At 39.4% G+C, this 22,898-nt stretch overlaps 1 protein-coding gene across 4 annotated transcripts in view; it reads right to left on the reverse strand.

The window, feature by feature from the left end:
- Positions 1–1,176: 1,176 nt before the first annotated feature.
- Positions 1,177–22,898, reverse strand: part of LOC124139714 (prolyl 4-hydroxylase subunit alpha-1-like) — a 50,133-nt gene continuing 28,411 nt past the window's right edge. For 3 of the 4 annotated variants that reach the window (XM_046507013.2, XM_046507004.2, XM_048402677.1), the window contains exons 5-13: positions 22,843–22,894; positions 21,128–21,315; positions 16,548–16,721; positions 15,907–15,977; positions 15,350–15,449; positions 14,221–14,274; positions 12,328–12,393; positions 8,385–8,453; positions 1,177–6,596 (exon numbers count right to left, since the gene is read on the reverse strand). In XM_046507013.2, the coding sequence (XP_046362969.1) occupies positions 6,429–6,596; positions 8,385–8,453; positions 12,328–12,393; positions 14,221–14,274; positions 15,350–15,449; positions 15,907–15,977; positions 16,548–16,721; positions 21,128–21,315; positions 22,843–22,894 (942 nt within the window). In that variant the 3' untranslated portion in view covers positions 1,177–6,428. Of the gene's footprint in view, positions 6,597–8,384; positions 8,454–12,327; positions 12,394–12,440; positions 12,839–14,220; positions 14,275–15,349; positions 15,450–15,906; positions 15,978–16,547; positions 16,722–21,127; positions 21,316–22,842; positions 22,895–22,898 lie in introns of those variants that run through there. The other variant, XM_046507021.2, reaches the window with a different exon arrangement.

Consider the following 22,898-nt stretch of genomic DNA (forward strand, 5'->3'; position numbering starts at 1 on the left):
GTGGGCTGTCAGCAAGACACCCGTGTTAGTGGTCTGTCAGCAACACACACGTGTTAGTGGTCTGTCAGCAACACATCCGTGTTAGTGGTCTGTCAGCAATACATCCGTGTTAGTGGTCTGTCAGCAAGACACCCGTGTTAGTGGGCTGTCAGCAACACACCCGTGTTAGTGGTCTGTCAGCAACACATCCGTGTTAGTGGTCTGTCAGCAACACATCCGTGTTAGTGGTCTGTCAGCAACACATCCGTGTTAGTGGTCTGTCAGCAAGACACCCGTGTTAGTGGTCTGTCAGCAACACACCCGTGTTAGTGGTCTGTCAGCAACACATCCGTGTAAGTGGTCTGTCAGCAACACATCCGTGTTAGTGGTCTGTCAGCAAGACACCCGTGTTAGTGGTCTGTCAGCAACACATCTGTGTAAGTGGTCTGTCAGCAACACACCCGTGTTAGTGGGCTGTCAGCAATACATCCGTGTCAGTGGTCTGTCAGCAACACACCCGTGTTAGTGGTCTGTCAGCAACACACCCGTGTTAGTGGGCTGTCAGCAAGACACCCGTGTTAGTGGGCTGTCAGCAACACACCCGTGTTAGTGGTCTGTCAGCAACACATCCGTGTTAGTGGGCTGTCAGCAAGACACCCGTGTTAGTGGGCTGTCAGCAAGACACCCGTGTTAGTGGGCTGTCAGCAACACACCCGTGTTAGTGGGCTGTCAGCAACACATCCGTGTTAGTGGTCTGTCAGCAACACATCCGTGTTAGTGGTCTGTCAGCAACACAGACGTTTAAGTGGTCTGTCAGCAACACACCCGTGTTAGTGGTCTTTCAGCAAGACACCTATGTTAGTGGGCTGGTAGCAACACAGCTGTGCTAGTGGGCTGTCAACAACACACCTTCGTTGGTTGTCTGTGAGCAACACACCTGTGCCAATGGTTTGTCAACACTAGATGTATGTCTTTGATGAAATCCATATGTGAGTAAGTGAGTGAGTGAGTGAGTATGGTTTTACGCCACTTTTAGCAATATTCCAGCAATATCATGGCAGGGGACACCAGAAATGGGCTTCACACACTGCACCCATGACAGGAATCGAACCCAGGTCTTCGGCATGACGAGCGAATGCTTTAACCACTAGGCTACCCCTTAAATCCATACGTAGTATTTAGATTGAAAAGTAACCATTTTAACATCATATAGTCCTCTTTTATTTCAGACATTGCATATTACATCTTTAAAACACATTTGTAAAGTCTCTTTCACAATATACTGAAACTCTGCCAAGACAAAAACAATTCCTGTGCCACATACAAAAGACAAGTTGTCCAATGATTTCTGAATACACTGAAGTTCTTTCTGCAACAAGGAGAGAACAATGGCATCTTACAGACTTAGCCTGGATCATGAACATGGGAATGTAAGATAACATCTTAGCAATTACAGTGAAACCATGTTATTCCAGACCATTATTCAGGACGATTACTGTATTGAAAGTCCAAAAATATACAAAAGAAATTACTCCATTTTCATGATTAGTGAGCTGGGCCCTGTTCCACAACTGGGCCCTGTTGCGACAGTCTTAGCGAGGTCTGGAAGATTTCATTGGGAAAAGTACCTTCCAGATTTACAACATTTCAGAGTAGAACATATCTGCAGGTTAGTTGTTGCTAAATAAGTCTTCTATAGGATTAACACTGATAGGTATCTACGTTGCCATATTGTGTCCAAGTAAATCTATTTTCCCTTTTACATAACCCCCCACCCCCCACCCCACCCCTACCAGTACAATCCATATCAATATAGAAGTACAGAATTGTTTGACAGTAATTGTATTAAAGATACATTTTTTAGAAATTGTCTACAATTCCCAACAAGTTCACACAATATTACTATGATAATATGTATGTCCAACGGAGGGCCTGTTAGATTGTCTACTGGCACAGCCAAACAAATGGAAAGTACAGGCGAGATGGCCTAGTGGGGGAGTGAGTTTGGTTCAAATCATGGCATATCACTGAGAGGAAAATGATAAAGGTAAGAGACAATTATGTGATAAAATGCAGAATGTATTGTGTGTGTATCTTGGATCTGATCCAAAGACAAGCACATCCAGGTAACTTTGCCACCAAGCCTTCAAGCACTGGCTCACAATGCCCATGCATCGTAATGATGCTAATCTACAGACCATCACAATAAGGGGACAGTGGTACCAGGTTGCAGCAACAACACAAATAGCAGCAAATAAAGGTACAGTCAATGAATGAATGCTGTTTTATGTCTCAGGCAGCATCACGTCAGCTGTATTTCATGGCATAATCAAGTCTGGACAGGGCAACAAAGTGGTTGACAGCAAGGCAAGCGAGTTAACAGACTGAAAAAGTTTCCACCCTTGCCGAAATAGGCTGGAATTCTTCGGATCGATTGTAGTGCCAACAGTGGCCATTACGAGTTATGTCCCCTCCATGTTCCTCCTACTGACCAATCAGATTCCCCCTCTCATATCACTTGCATTTGCTTCAAACAAAATGGCGGCACCAGGTCAAGATGATCACATCGATAATGAAAATCTATATTGTAGAAAACTGGTCTTACTTCATGAAGTGCATCAAATGTGAGCACATGAACAGATTTAGAAAATAACTCCTAGGTAGCGGTAGACATGCTTTGCAAATCCAGAAATCGATCGAAATCTTCACGGTAGTTTATGAACCAGATGTCCATTTCGTTACACGGTTTTGCTTGGACTATGCATGGACTCCATAATACCAGCCTAGTTCGGCAAAGGTGGAAACTGGTCTTTTGTAGTCAGTTAACTCCCTTGCCTAAGGATGATGCAAAAGGCAGCTCTTATGACAAGCATGGGGAACTGTGGACCTTTTCTAGGTGGGAATACACATAGCAAGGCTACAATGATAACAAACTGTAAAGACCCATTTGAAAACAAAACGCTGTTTCTCATGATAAGCTTCAAACTAAACAAATATAACCCAAGTTGGAAGACAAACTGACAGAGGTAATGTTGAGATAGAGATCCTAGTTAAACAGCACAAATTTGTTCATGAAGCTTGTGATTCAAATAAATGTGTTACAACTGGCGTAAGGTAAATGTATATTGACAGGTGCAGTTTAACTGAATCATATACTGTTATAACTAGAGCTAATACTTGTATAATCACTACGTGTAAAACAACATCTAACAACTATTCTGATGACTGAAATGAACTGATTACTTCCTCCTGTTTTCAAGTAGGTTGTGTTCTACAGGTCAACTGTAGAATTAAGGCAGTTCCTTGACTCCGCCAGTCTACTGGTGTACAAGCATTTAAACACTCACAGCTACTCTATCTGTAGTCAAATGCTGGTGTTCATTTTGCACATGACATCATCACCAAAACCCCATGGCAAACACCAAAATGTACAAACTATTTCCCCTTTGTGAATACATCCTGGAATCCTACCTTGCAATAGCTTGTACTGTAACATCACGACACTAAACAGAGATGACCCATATCCCTTTGCAGTACCTCCTATACCTAAACCCAAGAAGCTGTCCTTTCAAAATGCCCAACTGTCAGTAGCAGGACTTGAACAAAATGTTGGCCTGGAGTGACCCCTGTGGATCCCTGGCACCCCACTGTGCACCAAGTGGACATCTGGCACCCACTGTACACCAAGTGGACATCTGGCGCCCCATTGTACCCCAAGTGGACATCTGGCACCCACTGTACACCAAGTGGACATCTGGCACCCACTGTACACCAAGTGGACATCTGGCGCCCCATTGTACCCCAAGTGGACATCTGGCACCCACTGTACACCAAGTGGACATCTGGCGCCCCATTGTACCCCAAGTGGACATCTGGTACCCCACTGTACCCCAAGTGGACATCTGGCACCCACTGTACACCAAGTGGACATCTGGCACCCAACCGTACACCATGTGGACATCTGACACCCCACGTGGACATCTGACACCCCACTGTACACCAAGGGGACATCTGGCACAAATGTACACCAAGTGGACATCTGGCACCCCACTGTACACCAAGTGGACATCTGGCACCCCACTGTACACCAAGTGGACATCTGGCACAAATGTACACCAAGTGGACATCTGGCACCCCACTGTACACCAAGTGGACATCTGGCACTAATGTACACCAAGTGGACATCTGGCACCCCATTGTACACCAAATGGACATCTGACACCCCACTGTACCCCAAGTGGATATCTGACACCCCACTGTACCCCAAGGGGACATCTGGCACAACTGTACACCAAGTGGACATCTGGCACCCCACTGTACACCAAGTGGACATCTGGCACCCCACTGTACACCAAGTGGACATCTGGTACCCCACTGTACCCCAAGTGGACATCTGACACCCCACTGTAAACCACGTTGACATCTGACACCCCACTGTACACCAAGTGGACATCTGGCACCCCACTGTACACCAAGTGGACATCTGACACCCCACTGTACACCAAGTGGACATCTGGCACAAATGTACACCAAGTGGACATCTGACACCCCACTGCACACCAAGTGGACATCTGGCACAAATGTACACCAAGTGGACATCTGACACCCCACTGCACACCAAGTGGACATCTGGCACCCCACTGTACCCCAAGTTGACATCTGGCACCCCACTGTACACCAAGTGGACATCTGACACCCCACTGTACACCAAGTGGACATCTGGCACAAATGTACACCAAGTGGACATCTGACACCCCACTGTACACCAAGTGGACATCTGGCACAAATGTACACCAAGTGGACATCTGACACCCCACTGCACACCAAGTGGACATCTGGCACCCCACTGTACCCCAAGTTGACATCTGGCACCCTACTGTACACCAAGTTGACATCTGGTACCCCATTGTACCCCAAGTGGACATCTGACACCCCACTGTAAACCATGTTGACATCTGACACCCCACTGTACACCAAGTGGACATCTGACACCCCACTGCACACCAAGTGGACATCTGGCACCCCACTGTACACCAAGTGGACATCTGACACCCCACTGCACACCAAGGTTGGTATGCAAACTACACTATGTACAACCTTCCTAACCTGGCCTCACTTCTTAGGAACTTAGACATTTAATGTCAGAAATAGTGGTCACTATTCAAAGTTAGGTTCTTTCCCTTTCTGATCATATCAAATGGATCTATTTCTAACTTAACTATTATGGATTTCATGTTTTACAATAAATAAACAGGTATATTTTTAAATATGGTATGCAATATATAGGTAAAACATAAAAAGGTCACATTTCTGAAACTTAATTCACACATTGTTGTATTTGATCATAAAATCTCTCTCTCTTTGTTTACCAGAACATTTTACAAAGTTGTGGGTTTGTGGTACATTTGTTGATTTTCATTATGTTAGAAACAACAACAAATAAAAGCAATAGGTAAAGGAGTTTCTAATGTTGCGTCAGTTCTTTATGCAGCTTAGCTCCACAAATATTTATCAGAAACTTTTTGTGAATCCTGCTCATGAAAACCATGATCAGACCTACATATATTAGACCTCATACTTACGTAGTGCTATTTGTATATATTTTCAAGAAAATGTCCATATAGTTTTCAAACCTACATGTTACACAAGTAATAAAAAAGTCTGACAATACACAATGATGTACAGCCCTATACATTCAGAGTATGACTTGCAGTATCATATTCAATATTTACATTTAACCAGTTTGTAAGAAATATATTTATTTGTCTCTTTATGTTATAGTATTCAATTACAGAACCATGTTAATGGAAATATGTCTGTTTTTATCATGTACACAACAATCAACATGTTTGACAATTTCAAGTACTGGGTACACACATTTGTTCTACCTCCGTGGCCACGAAGAAAATGATGAAAAAAAAAAAAAAATTATGTGGCTCACAAAAGCCTGGTTGGTAATTTCTCTGGTCAGCATTATTTGAGATTTCCTCATAAACTATTTTTGTATGCATTACTGTGTCTGGCATGGAAGATCTCATGAAAACTCTCATTGAAAAGCATATGAGAATTTGTAAATCTTCTGTAGGAAATAGACAATATTTGCATCTCCTCATGGTTCTTTACTTACACTGCACTGTGTCTATACTAATAATGAACCAAATGGGATAAACATGGGAAGAAGGACATCAAGTATAAACACAAGGAAAACCAGCTACTTGTCAAAATTCATCAAAAATGCACAAAAGAGAAACCTAACACATAATGACAGAAATCTGGCACTTGTCCCAGATATTTCGGTGTAAAACATCACATTGAATTTCATGGCAGGAACATCAACACATCAATTCATAGACATAAACTTGGGACATTCAAAATATGTTACAAATATACATTCTGAGATTCATTCATTCTTTCAAATTTTCTTCACTGCTGCTGGAGAACGAGGTATATTATTCTTCTGCATATAAACCACAAGGTCGTCGGAATTCCTGCCCTCTCTCATGAATCCACTTGTTGGACACCCACTTGATCCCAACCAACACAGGACATGCAGCATGGCGGGTGTTGTAAATACCTTCCCCATTCTTATACAGGTTGTACCAAAATGCCGCTGTGCCCTGAGAAAAGGAAAACACAAAGTTTGGAATAACAGGTCTAAACACATTCAGTTACTCACTTCAAGTAGTACAAACAGTTCTGAGAAAAAACAACACGAATTTAGGTGGCATTGTGTGTTCATAGCTTCGGGCTTTGGGAGTCGTGCCAATTTACACTTGTCAGAGGGGTACACAAAGTATGTCATCTGGACTACCAGTTGTCCGACTTCCATATTTGGTGGAAGCCTTGGTAGCTGAGTAAGCTAGATCGTTGACTGGTGTGTTGTGTACTGGTGATTAGGTGCCTCACTCTGAGAGCGTGGGTTCAAATCCCAGATGGAACTCAAACCCATAAAAGTACTACAATTTGAACTTTACTGAAAAAGTGTTATCCCAAACATAACATTTTTTAGGTAAGTCTAATGGCTGTAAATTCATAACATAAAACATAAACAGCTGGGGTAGACTGAACAAACATGTACCCAACTGTCAGCCAAATGTCGGAACAGGACACGTGTCGATCCTGAAGGAGGATGCAGGGCTGTGAACCCATGTTCTTGAAGCATTATAATCAGGTATATGATAGTTTCAGGCATACTGACCGAAGATGTATTACAACACTCACAACATGAAGACCAAATGGAAATAGATTCATGAATGTAATATTGAACATGACATCATTGATATTTAAAGCATACAGCCACTTGTGATAACTTGTGATCACAAAATGTGCCTCTGTTTTTCAAACTGCCTGTATTGAAATCTGGAATTGAAATCTTCAGTTTTCAAAAGTGCATTTTCTGTTTCACATACAAAATAGAGAGGTATACATGCATGAGCCTGTAGAAAGTCCATGCAATCATAATTCCAGTCACCATTTACTCTTTCTGCTAATTCAAATTTCATAATGTAGCCAGTTTACATCAGGGGATGATATATCTCCCCAATCTGGTGAAATTCATAAATGGAGTTTGGCTCCTTATAACCCATGTTTGGTCCATTGCCATTGTATACCTTCAGCTCAGTGAAGAAAAAAATCATGCTGTTCAGTATATTTCATTATCCATAAGCTGATCGTGATAGCTATAGGTTTTTTCAAAACGGGGATAAAAAAAAACAGTTAATGCTTACTCTACTTACACCCAGTGTCGTGCACCAGTTACAAGCATGTCTAGGCCTCAATCTCATTAAAATCTTATCTCAGTTCTTTCTACCGCTAAACAAAGATCTGAGGACATCCTGTTAAGGGTTACATCAGAACAACCTTTCATCCAACCTGTAAGAGCATCGCTTACCACATCTGGAAAGTGACATTTGGAAAAGGTTAACACAGGGTATTCCAAATGACAGCTACAGCTATACCGCTGAATCCGTCAAAATCATCGTCCATCTCTCGCTTCAACGGGATAAACATCTGAAAGGAAGACTTTCCATAGCCCGGGGAAGTACTGCCATACAATCTAGATATTCCAGACATTTTCTTTTGTTAAGTTTTCAAATTTTGAATCAAGAAGTTTGTCAAAATATTGCTCAAAGCATAGTCTGGAATGGAAGACAACAGTTTGAAACTGGTGCCGTAAAGCTGCTTTGTGATTGGTTAATGTTGACTCCTTGCTAGTCATTTCATTGGTTGCTCAATGTTTGCGAAAGGTCATTCTGACATGACCTGTAATGGGATGTCGTCAGATCTTTGTTCAGTGGTAGTGAGAACTAGGATCTGATTTCACTGAGATTGGTCAAGGCCTAGGCTGGAAATGGGCACCAGACCATGGTGCATAGTCCCTCTTACCAAATAAACAAAATTCTCACCTTCTTGGGAAACAGTTTAACACCAATATACGGGAAGACAGTAGCGCCCCCTGCTGCCACATCACTCATCTACAAAGGGGAGGTAATACCATACTTAGCTAACATGGCATAATGTTCATCAAATCACAATAAGGACACAAACACAGCCCAAGTTATCACATTCTGTGATTATTTAAAGTCTACCCCAACACCTTTTTTTTAATTTTTTTTTTATTGTTCCTGATAAAAGTACATCATGTTTGGATAAGAGTCAAAATACATGACTAGGGTTTTTTAAGAAAGTACATATCATTCGCACACATCCATACACACATTCACACTCACTAGAAGCTTTAGTACTTAAGAAGACAGAATGCAGGATATATATTTAGTAAAGTTTTGGAATAGCAAATGTTTATATTTTCAAAAGGTTTTCATAAGGAGCCCATTTCATATAGAATTCAGTCTGTTTGGCTTTATTAAAGTGTCTATATTTTTCTAGTTGGTAATAATATTTGACCTCATTTTGGAAATGTGTAATGGTTGGTTGGTTATTTTTCATTTTGCATCTATAAATGTGAAATTTGGCCAAAAAGAGTATCAGATCAAAAATATCATCAGTGTGGAAATGTTTTGAAAAGCCAAAAAGAATTAGGTCTGAAGTAAGATTTATCTTGCCAGTATGTGAACACTTGGATTCAATCCATTGTGAAAATCTTTTCCTGAAATTTTTGCTTACCCTACAGTCCCAAAACAGATGTTGGATAGATTCTGGCTCGGCATTACAGAAAGTACATAGACAGTTGTCAACAATATGCATCTTGAGTAGATAAGTATTAACAGGTAGAATTCTATGGAGCAATCTCAGCTGAAACCATCTAAGTTTAGGGTCTGGAGTAGTTTTGTGTGCTCTGATAAATAAGCTAGGCCAGTTCATATCCATTTAAAAGTTCCTCTTCCCACTTGTCAATAACTTACATAGTAATATTTCTTTGAGCCTTTTTTACATGAAAAGAGATTGGCAATAGATATATTTGTATTGTTTGTTGTTTCCAGATGCAGGTCTTTATTAATGCCTAATTGTATCATGCATGTATTTACAGTTTGGTCTTCACTGATTATCTGAGGCAATACTTTTTTAAATCTATCTGCAATCACAGAAGATAAAAGTTTATATATGGAGTTTAACAGGGTAATCGGGCGCCAATTTTTTATGAGTTGTCTCGGTTTATCTTTTTGGGGGATACAGGTGATGATGCCTTACTTCTGGGTGATTGACAAGTTTCCAGTTTCATAGCTATAATTAATTGTTCTAAGTATGAAGTCGCCCAGATCAAGCCAAAACATTTTGAAAAATTCATATGAAAAACCATCTGACCCTGGACTTTTGTTATTCTTGGATCTTTTAAGAGCTGCTAGCAACTCATTCTTAGTAATACATCCTTCGATAAGATCAGATTCAGATGTTTTAAGTTTAGGAACATCATATTCTAGAAGTAAATCATCAAGGTCTATATCATTAATCGTGTGATCTCTAGAAGTATACAGGTTTTGATAGAAATTGGTTGCTTCATGTATAATATCCTTGGTGTCATTTAGTACAGTTCCATCTTTTGTTTCTATTTCCTTCATATTTTTGCTGATATAGTTTCTACTTTCCAGATTACAGAAATATTTACTTATAGTTTCACCTTCATCTATCCATCTTGCCTTTGATCTCACTAATATACCATCTAATCTTTTTTTTTCGCAATTGTTGCAATTCAATCTTTTTAGTTTCTAGATCATTAGCAGTATTTTCATCATAATTGTTTTCTAGTACATCAATTTCTGCTGTTAAGTCATTTTCTTTTTTGGTCATTTGTTTTTTTATAAATGAAGAATAGGCTATTGATTTGCCCCTAATTTTCATGAGGAGAGTTTCCATAAAAAGGTGATCATCAATCTGGAATTGCAGGTTATCATTAGGGACTTGGTCAATGGCATCCTGATTATAGACTGGTATAGCATATTCTTTCTTTACATCAGATATTACCTGTTTTATTTGTTCAACATACTTGTGATCTTGTAGCCCCAACACCCCAACACCTACTGAGTCCCTACCTTTAGTGCATCCAACATTCTTATTTCCATTGAGTAATACCATTAATACAGGCAACAGATCAAGTTAACATTAACAAACAAGGTGCAGTAAAACTGGGGGTCCATGGGACCCCCATAATTATTGTCAAAGGTCCTTTTAGGAAATGGGAGGGTCTTGTAAAGCAATGAAATTACTTCAATTACAGGACCTTTATATTTTTTGTGAAGAATTAAGTACAACGAATAGCAATGTGTGATGTTCGGGACACAACATATTCTTCCTTCTGCGTCCATTCTATACATTTATGTGTAAATAGCTGCACATTTCTGGTGTCACACGAAACCCTGAAGCATATTTTGATTTGACCTATGACATATTGAAGCTGATTCCTCCAAATGCCAGTGAAATTAGTTTCTGGTATGACCTCACTGTTGACCGCATCACCTTCACACACCTTCAAACAAACAACTAGGCAAGGGCAGCCAGAAGATGATATTGTGACAGTCACAGATAAAGTGTTGGACTACACACTGAAACTCATGTTAACATGTAGACAGATCATGTGTCATGTTAACATGTAGACAGATCTTGTGTTGTGTTAACATGTAGACAGATCTTGTGTTGTGTTAACATATAGACAGATCTTGTGTTGTGTTAACATGTAGACAGATCTTGTGTTGTGTTAACATATAGACAGATCTTGTGTTGTGTTAACATATAGACAGATCTTGTGTTGTGTTAACATGTAGACAGATCTTGTGTTGTGTTAACATATAGACAGATCTTGTGTTGTGTTAACATGTAGACAGATCTTGTGTCATGTTAACATGTAGACACATCTTGTGTCATGTTAACATGTAGACAGATCTTGTGTCATGTCAGCATATAGACAGATCTTGTGTCATGTCAACATATAGATAGATCTTGTGTCATGTTAACACACAGACAGATCTTGTGTTGTGTTAACATATAGACAGATCTTGTGTCATGTTAACATGTAGACAGATCTTGTGTTGTGTTAACATATAGACAGATCTTGTGTCATGTTAACATGTAGACACATCTTGTGTCATGTTAACATGTAGAAAGATCTTGTGTCATGTTAACATATAGACAGATCTTGTGTCATGTTAAGATATAGACAGATCTTGTGTCATGTTAACATGTAGACAGATCTTGTGTCGTGTCAACATTTAAACATCTTGTGTTGTGTTAAAATATAGACAGATCTTGTGTCATGTCAACATTTAGACAGATCTTGTGTTGTGTTAACATATAGACAGATCTTGTGTCATGTCAGCATAAATACAGATCTTGTGTTGTGTTAACATATAGACAGATCTTGTGTCATGTCAGCATATAGACAGATCTTGTGTCATGTCAGCATATAGACAGATCTTGTGTCATGTCAGCATATAGACAGGTCTTGTGTCATGTCAACATAAAGACAGATCTTGTGTTGTGTTAACATATAGACAGATCTTGTGTCATGTCAGCATATAGATAGATCTTGTGTCATGTTAATATATACACAGATCTTGTGTCATGTCAACATATACACAGATCTTGTGTCATGTCAGCATATAGACAGATCTTGTGTCATGTTAACATATAGACAGATCTTGTGTCATGTCAACATATAGACAGATCTTGTGTCATGTCAACATATAGACTGTCAGTGTCACATTCGTATAGATGTCAATTCACAGTACTGGTGATATTGTGTGGGGTTATGATACAAACATTATGTCAGGTTACCACAGAGACATAATGTATCACATCAACCTCACGACAACCCCCATCTGTACGAGATCAAGTTGGAGCTACTAATAACCAACTGAACTCATCCCGATGTTTCTGGGGGTACAGTCAGCTACTTACATAAAACAGGAATGTTGCTATCCTGTTCCCAGTACCAAGTGACTTGAATGCATCCTTTTCTTCTTTCTGATGTAATCAAAGAATCATGTACATTTGAGATATGGATACATAGCAAATCATAACTTCAACTTCATGTTGTCCCTCCTGCAATGCCCTTGTCTGCAGCTAACCTACCTGTTCTGTGGAACTACAATAAACAATCACATTAGCAGGCCTGGGGAAATAATCACACACAGACATGAATGCATCACCCATTGGTTGAACAAATGGCTTCTTTTGAGAATCTTCAGGTAGTTAGTATATTTGTCATTGACATACAAGGAAATATTCCATTTTCTTGATCTCAAATTGGCCACAAGGGGACAGTGATCAACCATAGAGAAATACATCCTTGACTTTTCATGGGGTTATTGCTGACATCAGTCAGACAAATCTAATGATGACTTACATAAATTAGAAAAGTGGCAATTCTGTTCCCCTGTAATTGCTCCATTTGTGTCAGTTTCCGTTTCTGTAAGGCAAATAAATGGCACAAATGTTTCTCATAATACTGTGCAAAAAACATTGGGAGTATTGAATTGTGATTAAAACATTGACAATATGTGATGTTTTATTTGTTGTTTATTGCTTAACGCAGCACTCAGCAAGATTCCAGCTATATGGAAGGGGGCTGTAACTGAGGAAATATATTGCTGCAGGTAACACAATGACTCAATTCAGCCACAGCACTGTAGCTCACCTGTAGATGTGCAGTCAATAGTTTAGCTCCCTCAGTCTGGCAATTTCAGTTTAATATGTTCACAGAGCCAAATATGCATTTTGAAAGAATATAAGAGCATGATCAACATTTCTATTGCAGGATGTCATCACTGAACACAACAAGCTTGGGAAGTTACAGTTTCATTGGTCCAGAGCATCCTGAGGAGATGATGTTTACTGTGCGAGAGCATGGTCAAAGAACATAAATAAAGGTCAAAAGTCAAAATATCATGAAAAACGCTATGTATGTGCTGAGCCCTGCTACTAACTATACATATACAATTTGGAAAATAATGGCTGTGTAAATTGTCATGCAAAGTTACAGCTACTAGTATGGTAAAACTACAAAGGTAAAAAAGGTCAAAATTTAAAATATTGCAAAAAAGACAAAAAGAATGCATATGTTAAGCCCAACTACTAACCACAAATGTGCCAAATTTTATGAAATCTTGACAAAACTAATCAAATTATGGCCACATAGGGCCTATTGGCTTTTTAAATATGGTTGCCATGATGATCATAATGGCTACAGTGATTGATGCCATTTGTGACATTGCTTTCAATGTTTGCAAAGCTGCTCATAGCGACACGATGTCATATCAAAGCATTGTTGCTAAACATTAAAGATGTCATCCATTGTCAGGCATAAGAGTCCTTTTATGAGCTGCTGTTTCAACAATAGATTGAGTGAGCTGATGTTTCCACTTGTGATTGTGAAATGCATGTTCACAAGAAGATGAAGTCTGTGAAGATCAAGCATTCAAAGCTAGTGAAGACCATGTATGTGAAATGAAGTATGTGAAGATCATGTATGTGTTGATTTTAAATCAGGTGAGCTATGAATCAAATTCTCTAGTGACTAAGAAATGAGTGTTGCCATATCAAGGAACCATTTACTGTTTCCCACAACAGCAGTGTATCACACTGTCTAATAAACACTTGTAAATCTAAATATATTGTTCCCACCTTGTCCAGTGCCTGAATTAACAGTTCTGTCTCACATGAACAACAAGATAAGTAAATAAACCAGTTTATCTGTTAGAATCTGCTTAGCTCTTACTGTTTTTACCCTTCATCTCTCACATGCAGAATCACAAAGTATTAAGAACGTTTGTCAAAATGTTAAATACTTACTCTTGCAAAGTCAAAGTGTGGTTCATAATGTCCCCCTAAACCATAGTTTGCAACCTAGAACAGAAACACAAAATTTCAAAAAGTGACAACCAGCTATTTGTACTTCTCTTAAAATACATTGGAAGAAAGAAAGATCCATGTGTACAGATATCCCTTGTAGTACACATAATGTGTACTGACCTCATGGTATATGAAGATGTGCATAGTGCATTACTTAACGACCGGTGCATACCATTCATCCTCTGTAGGATGCCATGTGTAAAGTATATTCTCTGTAGGATGCCACGTGTAAAGTATATCCTCTGTAGGATGCCATGTGTAAAGTATATCCTCTGTAGGATGCCATGTGTAAAGTATATCCTCTGTAGGATGCCATGTGTAAAGTGTAGCCTCTGTAGGATGCCATGTGTAAAGTGTAGCCTCTGTGGGATGTTATGTGTATAGTGTAGCCTCTGTAGGATGCCATGTGTAAAATGTAGCCTCTGTAGGATGCCATGTATAAAGTGTAGCCTCTATGGGAAGTCATGTGTAAAGTGTAGCCTGTGTAAAGTGTATCCTCTGTAGGATGCCATGTGTAAAGTGTAGCCTGTGTAAAGTGTATCCTCTGTAGGATGCCATGTGTAAAATGTAGCCTCTGTAGGATGCCATGTGTAAAGTGTAGCCTGTGTAAAGTGTATCCTCTGTAGGATGCCATGTGTAAAGTGTAGCCTCTGTGGGATGTCATGTGTAAAGTGTAGCCTCTGTGGTATGCCATGTGTATAGTGTAGCCTCTGTAGGATGCCATGTGTAAAGTGTAGCCTCTGTGGGATGCCATGTGTATAGTGTAGCCTCTGTAGGATGCCATGTGTAAAGTGTAGCCTCTGTGGGATGTCATGTGTAAAGTGTAGCCTCTGTAGGATGTCATGTGTAAAGTGAAGCGTCTGTAGGATGCCATGTGTAAAGTGTAGCCTCTGTGGGATGTCATGTGTAAAGTGAAGCGTCTGTAGGATGCCATGTGTAAAGTGTAGCCTCTGTGAGATGCCATGTGTAAAGTGTAGCCTCTGTAGGATGCCATGTGTAAAGTGTATCATCTAGTACTCCAGGGGTGACACTGCAACTATTGCATGCAACCAATGAGAGACACTGTCACCTGTAACTCCTCTGCTGTGTCCATGCTCAGGCCTGTAATGGCCTGCATCCTAGCATTGATTTTGGCCACTACTGGGTCTTCATCCTGCTTCAACCATGCACTGAAATAGATAATTTCTAAATAGGTATGTTGAAACAAGGAGAAGTACAGGACCGTGAGTCAGCAGGTGTTTCTGAGCAATGGTTACAGCCCATGGTGGGCACAGGCAGGAGCAAACAACTGGTCGATGAATGAATAAATACGATCTTACTCTGCTTTTAGCATTATTCCACCAATATCACAGCAGGGGACACCAGAAATGGGTTCCACACATTGTACCTACCGTATGTGGGTAAATCGAACAAGGGCCGCTAGCAAACGTGCTAACCACTAGGCTGCATACTACCCAGTAGTTACTGAAGCAGTAAAACTAAACATTGCTGTACACAAATATGCACCTACTCCCATTCTGCCAGGAAGGAAAGCTTGGTTTGCCTGGTCCAGATAACAGTTATTAATATTACAAGACTATGGCCTGAAGTGTCTATGCTGCACATATCAATATAGAGCATACATACCTTTTACTTATCCTATAGGTCGCCACTTCGAGTTCCCCTGTTTTAGAGTTCTGAACTGTAGCCCTATTTAACTGCAAGAAACAAACATTCATGACACAGGCATCAAGCTTTCGCATTTTAAAGACATGAGGACTTAAATGAATCATATTCATACAGATCAAGAAAATCATCTATTCGTGCTATTCACTCTCAATTTATTGATCTGAAATTCAATAACAAAAAGTGAAAATCTGTTAATATGAGTCCTGGGATGATCATGGGCACCATTTAAAAGGTAGCCTTGTTCTCATATTCCTTGTGTATAAACTTTTTGATGTGACAAGGTGTGACTACACTTATGTGACTGGCTTAATTGTCAGAATGTGTCCGCTTCAGTGCAACACCTCCAAGATGCAGCACACCTTGTGACAGGCTGCGATTGTCATTCACAACCACAGCATCTCAACAACCAAGACAAAAATATGTTTGTCGATTTAATATCAAAATGGTTTGCTTCCATCAACCCTGCTCCAAGTTCCACAAGATACTGGCAGTTATATGCAAAGTTCCTCCACACCCAAGCAGAGTGACCCTCATTCATCGCACTTGGACTTCCCTGAAATTGGTGCCTTGTATTTAAAACACATATCCACAAGCAATACCTTTGGTGTTGCTAAACCTTTAACTGCATTTATTTCTGAGTCGCTCATCACATCATGGTACATGACAATCCATGGATCCAGAAATACATCCTCTTCTTTGGCTGGCATCATAAGCAGTAGAGGATTGTTCCGTGTGCGGTAACGACACGCTAACTTGTGGGTATTTTTTATCTCCTGTAAGTAGAAAAACGATACATGCATCATCCACAGTGATTGAACTTAGTCACAAAAGAAACAAAATACACTGTTCAGTGGAAGTGGTTTATCATAGTGAGTGGTGTAGTTAGGCTGACTCAGAACAACACATATATACACTGAGAAATGTAATTATACTGTTGAAAAATTCACAATATCTGGGTTTTTTTCTACAAAAATTACTTTGGCAGGAAGGACAGGGAGGGCAATGACAAATAAGCAAGCCATTACAAAGCTGTTCTTAGCAACATGTGCATGGAATCTCCTCCATGATGGATGCTTCCACTGTTAACATCCCCATTCATCAGACATGTTTGGTTTTCCCTTGACATTTTTTCACAAAGTAGGACGATAATTGCCATATTTCAAAATTACTTTTCAATAAAAGAAATTCTTAGAAACCTGATATTGTACCTAAAATACACAGCAGATATGTTTCTTCAGGCAGTCAATTAAATTTAATTACCACTTCCCTTTTATGACGGGCCATGTTTCACGCCTCCATAAAGATTTTCCCCACTGGCAAATCGGGCCGAAATTAAAACAAAACCTCATGAAGCCCTTTCTTTGTAAAAGTCAGGATGAGTGATAGTGTTGACTATGTCAGTCTTGATGCGAGGGAACTGAGGCTGCGGATGTTGTCCAGTGATTAGAAGACGTAAGCAAGAGATGTCTTGTAGCCCAGGTTGCAACTGACAGGAGGTGACACCGGGGCATGCCCAGCAGGCGGTACACACACCACCACATTTCAATCAACGACTTTGTCTGCAGCCACTACAAGGGTTTTATGTCAGCCCTGTCATTGTCAATTTCCTGTCTTCAAGAACATACTTAGGAACACCAAGTCTGTCAGTCTCAAGTTACTCATGTCAGTCTTTTTCAGTCCACCTATTATGGTTTCTGTAAGTGCTTTAGACACCATTTTTCTTTTACCTCATTTAGTGTCTTACAGTTCATTTCAAGACATCAGACGGCTAATTTTAACAAGTACAGCATATGCTATTATGATCCAGCTGATCCAGAAAGTCATTATAGGGAAGATAAGGCCACACATTTTTTATTCATTGTTTCACGGGTCTGCTGCCCCTAATGAAAAGCAGCTGGAAAAGAAATAAATTGAACAGAAAAATATTTATTTTAATTATGTCTCCCGCTAGTTATATTATACAATATAAAATGTTAGATATAAATTCCATGTCTACATCACTATCAGTGATTCAAGAACCCAGCTGCAGTTTTAGCTCCATGGCAGAATGACTTTCATATAAATAAATGACTGACACAGATATTTATTTATATTTCAACCGATCTTGTGTGGAAAAGCTGGAATAAATCTGTGAAACAAAACTAAATAAGTGTGGCCCAATAGCCACAAAGTTTTCAATTACCATCACTGAATTTTTTGGGTGAAGTATGTTGGACTTCTGTTTTATAGCTTATGAAATACAAAAACTTCACAAACAGTTTTGCTTTCATCTTCAATTTCAATATTCACTGACTATTACAGTCATGTTCTATGACACATTTGAAGGACCTTACACAATTGTTATGAACAACCAACTTGACACAATGCAAGAAGAAATGGCAACAAGAACTGTCCGTATGTATGAAAACAACTTGATTTTCCTTCGTTTGGACCAGCAGTCTTTGTTGGTGTTGATCACCTTTATGAATGTTTCAGCATAGGGCTCAAGGAACACAAAATGTGACCGGCTGTGGGTAGAGAATTAGCTGATGGCTTTCATATCAAATATGGCAATGACTTGAATTTAGAGTAGCCTCCCTTACTTGAAATACAAAAGCCATCAGGGAATATTCTGTAGTATTTTTATTTGTTATTTTTCCAGAGGGAACACAAGTTGTTTATTTTTTTGCCATTTGGAAAACGCTCAACCTGCGGGTTCCGTAAAGCAAGAAAATAAGTTGGTCTGGCCTTATGCAGTGACAGAGACATTTTCCACATCATAATCTCATGGTAACCATGGTAACTGTGTCCTTTCTAAACAACTGATTACATTGATAGCTTTATTAAATTCAAATTTGATCCTACATGGAGTTGCTGGTGTGGGTTAATCATCAAAAGTCTTATCTTTACTTAGGTAGTGCAATATGACTGATGTGTAGCAAATATAAAGCCAACATGGCAGTCTTTTATCGTTCATCGTCCTTAATGCCTGTATATACATCAATATGTCCTTCAAATGTTATCATTTACAATTAAATAGACTACTGTTCATGTACCTGTAACTGTAAGACAAATTAATTTCATAATATCACATTACCTTTGATAAAAACATTAAACAATTAGGATTTAATATTGTGTTGTTGAGGTCCAACACATGACATGAACGTCTCTGATACATGAAGCTTATGTTACTAATTAAATCCCAGTATACAAGAACTTCTGATTCATGTTTTAGTGAGTATTACTACCACAACTATGTTCCATAATCAATCAAGTCAGACAGAAATTATCTACATTTAAAAACAGAAAACTATGTACATGGTATGCATTGTTTAAATACTTAAATATATTCAGGGATTTATCTAGACATGCTAAGAGGGTGATATTAAGCCCTAAGTCTGCAGCAAATGTCAGTTAAATTTCCCAATTCATGTTAATATAGTTACACTAATCATCATGAAGATGTATTTGTCAAGGATACATGTATTTTACTGACAACAGAATCAATATAGGAGAAAAGCCTTAAATATTTAACTTTATATTATTGCATTGAAAGCAATATTACAATACAATGTTAAAATGCCTCTGAAATGAAGAAAATAAGAACTAAAGAACTAGCAATTTTGAACAAAGTAAGAATATTTTCCCAATTGGCTCCCAAGGGCACTTTTGACTCGCTGATACATCTCTTAGACTGTATTGATGACAGGTAAATAGCATAGTATACATTACACATAAGCATCTTATGGCTGCATTCAAAACACCAAATGCAACAGTTTTCAGCTTCATAGGATCAAAACTACAAACACAACATCTGAAGAAAAAGAAACTGGTACACAGAATGTGCCATATAAACTTTCTCCAAGGAAAACCCTACACCAAAAGAAAGAAACTAGCCTTCACCAAAACTGTTTTGTAAAGTTGATGTCTTACATCTAATAAGTATATACAGACAATTGCTTTGGTGTTGAAACATTTCAAAGATATTGTATTTGTTAAGGAATAAATACATTACAATATGGGGAGTTAGATATACACAGTACTGCAATGAATAGAACACACATAAGAATATTACATCCAACATACTGTTAACTTGTAGAAAAATAAATATATTATTTTCTTACCACTGTGTAAATTTCCGGTCTAGGAAGAACATGTGACTTGATTATATGGTGTAATCTATGGCCTCATTGATCATATAGTATGATTTATGGCCGATAAGAAATATAGAATACTAAACTCGCTCCTTTGTAATACATGTACCAATTTTATTATGGTCCTGAATAGGTCTGCAATGACTCAATTTCGCTCATCAGATACCAGCACTATTCTTGAATTTCATAAAATTGCTACTTCATGGGAGCAAGTTTATTCAAATATTACTTGTTGTTAATAACTTTTTAAACATTTACTGTTGTGTGTAAATAGGCAGGTATCTAAGCAATCCACAGCATAATCCAACTGAATTTAGCAGAACAATACTTCAAACACATTACACAAATTGACACATATTAATTTAATAGGCCACCCCTTAAAATACAGTGGTCCATTCCATAAAGCTATCATATCACTAAGGTTATCATAACTGTCATAATTTAACATACACTTACGACTGTCGTTGCAATACAATCGTTCTGTGGAATGTGGCCCTGCACCACAAAGTTAACAAACATGTCACAATGCCCAATGACGTAATTTGTGGAATTTTGTTCCAAGATCCACCAGCGAAACAATGCCATGTGACATCAGCCTAGCAACCACTGCTTGGGTTGCTGGGGTAATCAAGTGTGCATAAGCTCCTCTCAGTGACTTATCATCTCTACACCCAATGCCATTGAATAAGCCAAGGGATGTAGGGAGTTTTTAATATTTGTCAGTGAAACTTGTTCCTGCAGTACATAAGCATGTGCTTTCTTATTACATAATGTGTAATAGAGCTGTATGTTTATTAAACTGTAGCTATATGCTGCTCTGCTCTTACTAACATTTATTTGCTCTAAGACAGAAATGGGATGAGATTTTACCCTGTCACTAATTCTTAGTTCATAAAGGTGTCAACACTTCTTTGAAGGAAACACTTCTGATGCGAAGTAGCACCAGAATAACGAACAGGACACATGACAGGTCCCCTGAAAAGGACTGTATAAACTGGTTTTTAGAATCAGATATAAAGTAGTGCTTTTCTTGATCCATATCTTACCATTATTTGCTCTCCCCGACACAACGCCTCATAGCTCTGGAACTCATGTGACCTGCGATAATCATTTTCAACAGGGTCCATGTCCAAGGTCTTTCCATCCTCTCCCCGAGCATACTCTGAAGCCTCCTTGTCCTTCAGCATCTTCTCGTAGTACCGCTTGTTGTTGGTTGCTCGCTCATGGTTGGGTTCTGGTCAACAAGCAGATCAACAGTATGCAGTTCAAGTGATCTTCACTGTTTCAAACAATATCTGGAGAAAACGATCTTAAGTATGGGCCAAACTACAGATCATATGGAGGTCTCTCTACCTAGGACTGTGCAGTGAACCTCAACATGTGTGAGTTATGATCATCAGATATATTTGAACAAATTCTTGTCATGGTTTGCATCTGTAGTGTGAATCTCCATCAAGAGAAATCAAGCACAGGATCGGTACTCAGTGTCCCATTCTTGTTGTAAAGGCCAACCCAATGGGAATATAGTTGTTATATAATGTGTGACCTGTTTGAATGTGTGTCATTGCATCCTAATGATGTGGGCCATTGCTCATCAGTAGAGGAAGGAACGTGTACATGAGACGAGTCCCCACTACGCATACAAGTGACTATACCTGAGAGGGCGTCACTCATACGAGTGACTATACCTGAGAGGGCGTCACTCATACGAGTGACTATACCTGAGAGGGCGTCACTCATACGAGTGACTATACCTGAGAGGGTGTCACTCATACGAGTGACTATACCTGAGAGGGCGTCACTCATACGAGTGACTATACCTGAGAGGGCGTCACTCATACGAGTGACTATACCTGAGAGGGCGTCACTCATACGAGTGACTATACCTGAGAGGCGTCACTCATACGAGTGACTATACCTGAGAGGGCGTCACTCATACGAGTGACTATACCTGAGAGGGCGTCACTCATACGAGTGACTATACCTGAGAGGGCGTCACTCATACGAGTGACTATACCTGAGAGGGCGTCACTCATACGAGTGACTATACCTGAGAGGGCGTCACTCATACGAGTGACTATACCTGAGAGGGCGTCACTCATACGAGTGACTATACCTGAGAGGGCGTCACTCATACGAGTGACTATACCTGAGAGGGCGTCACTCATACGAGTGACTATACCTGAGAGGCGTCACTCATACGAGTGACTATACCTGAGAGGGCGTCACTCATACGAGTGACTATACCTGAGAGGGCGTCACTCATACGAGTGACTATACCTGAGAGGGCGTCACTCATACAAGTGACTATACCTGAGAGGGCGTCACTCATACAAGTGACTGCCTGGCCATGGACAACAGATTTGTGCATGTAGCACAAAAACGTGTCTACACGTGTCAAAGTGTTATTTATTAAAATGATAAAACAAAGTTAAGTACAGTTATCAAATGACACGAAAGGATGCTCATGATAATAACCTTTAGTTTGGGTAGTCCAGGACCCTGTCCTAGAAAGCAATCTTAGCAGTGCAATCTTAAGTGTTCAATAATGGGGGTTACATTTGTCTTAGTGCTAAGATCGCTTTGGAGAATGGTGCCCTGTACTAGTGAGTAGGCAGTAATGTATAACCACATACTATCGTCCAAAGATAAATCCTTGTATTACATTTGAAACATGCTACAAAATTTCGTGGAGACATGTGCGGGATTGTATGGATCTAACACATGTTAAACACTGTCAAATTCAAGTTTCCATGCTTACCTAGTGTCAGCAGTTCCTCTGTAAATATCAGAGCTGTCTTGACATTTCCTTTCTGA

Source organism: Haliotis rufescens, unplaced genomic scaffold, assembly GCF_023055435.1.
Source record: "Haliotis rufescens isolate VD_foot unplaced genomic scaffold, xgHalRufe1.0.p SCAF_28, whole genome shotgun sequence".
NCBI classification, from domain to species: Eukaryota; Metazoa; Mollusca; class Gastropoda; order Lepetellida; family Haliotidae; genus Haliotis; species Haliotis rufescens.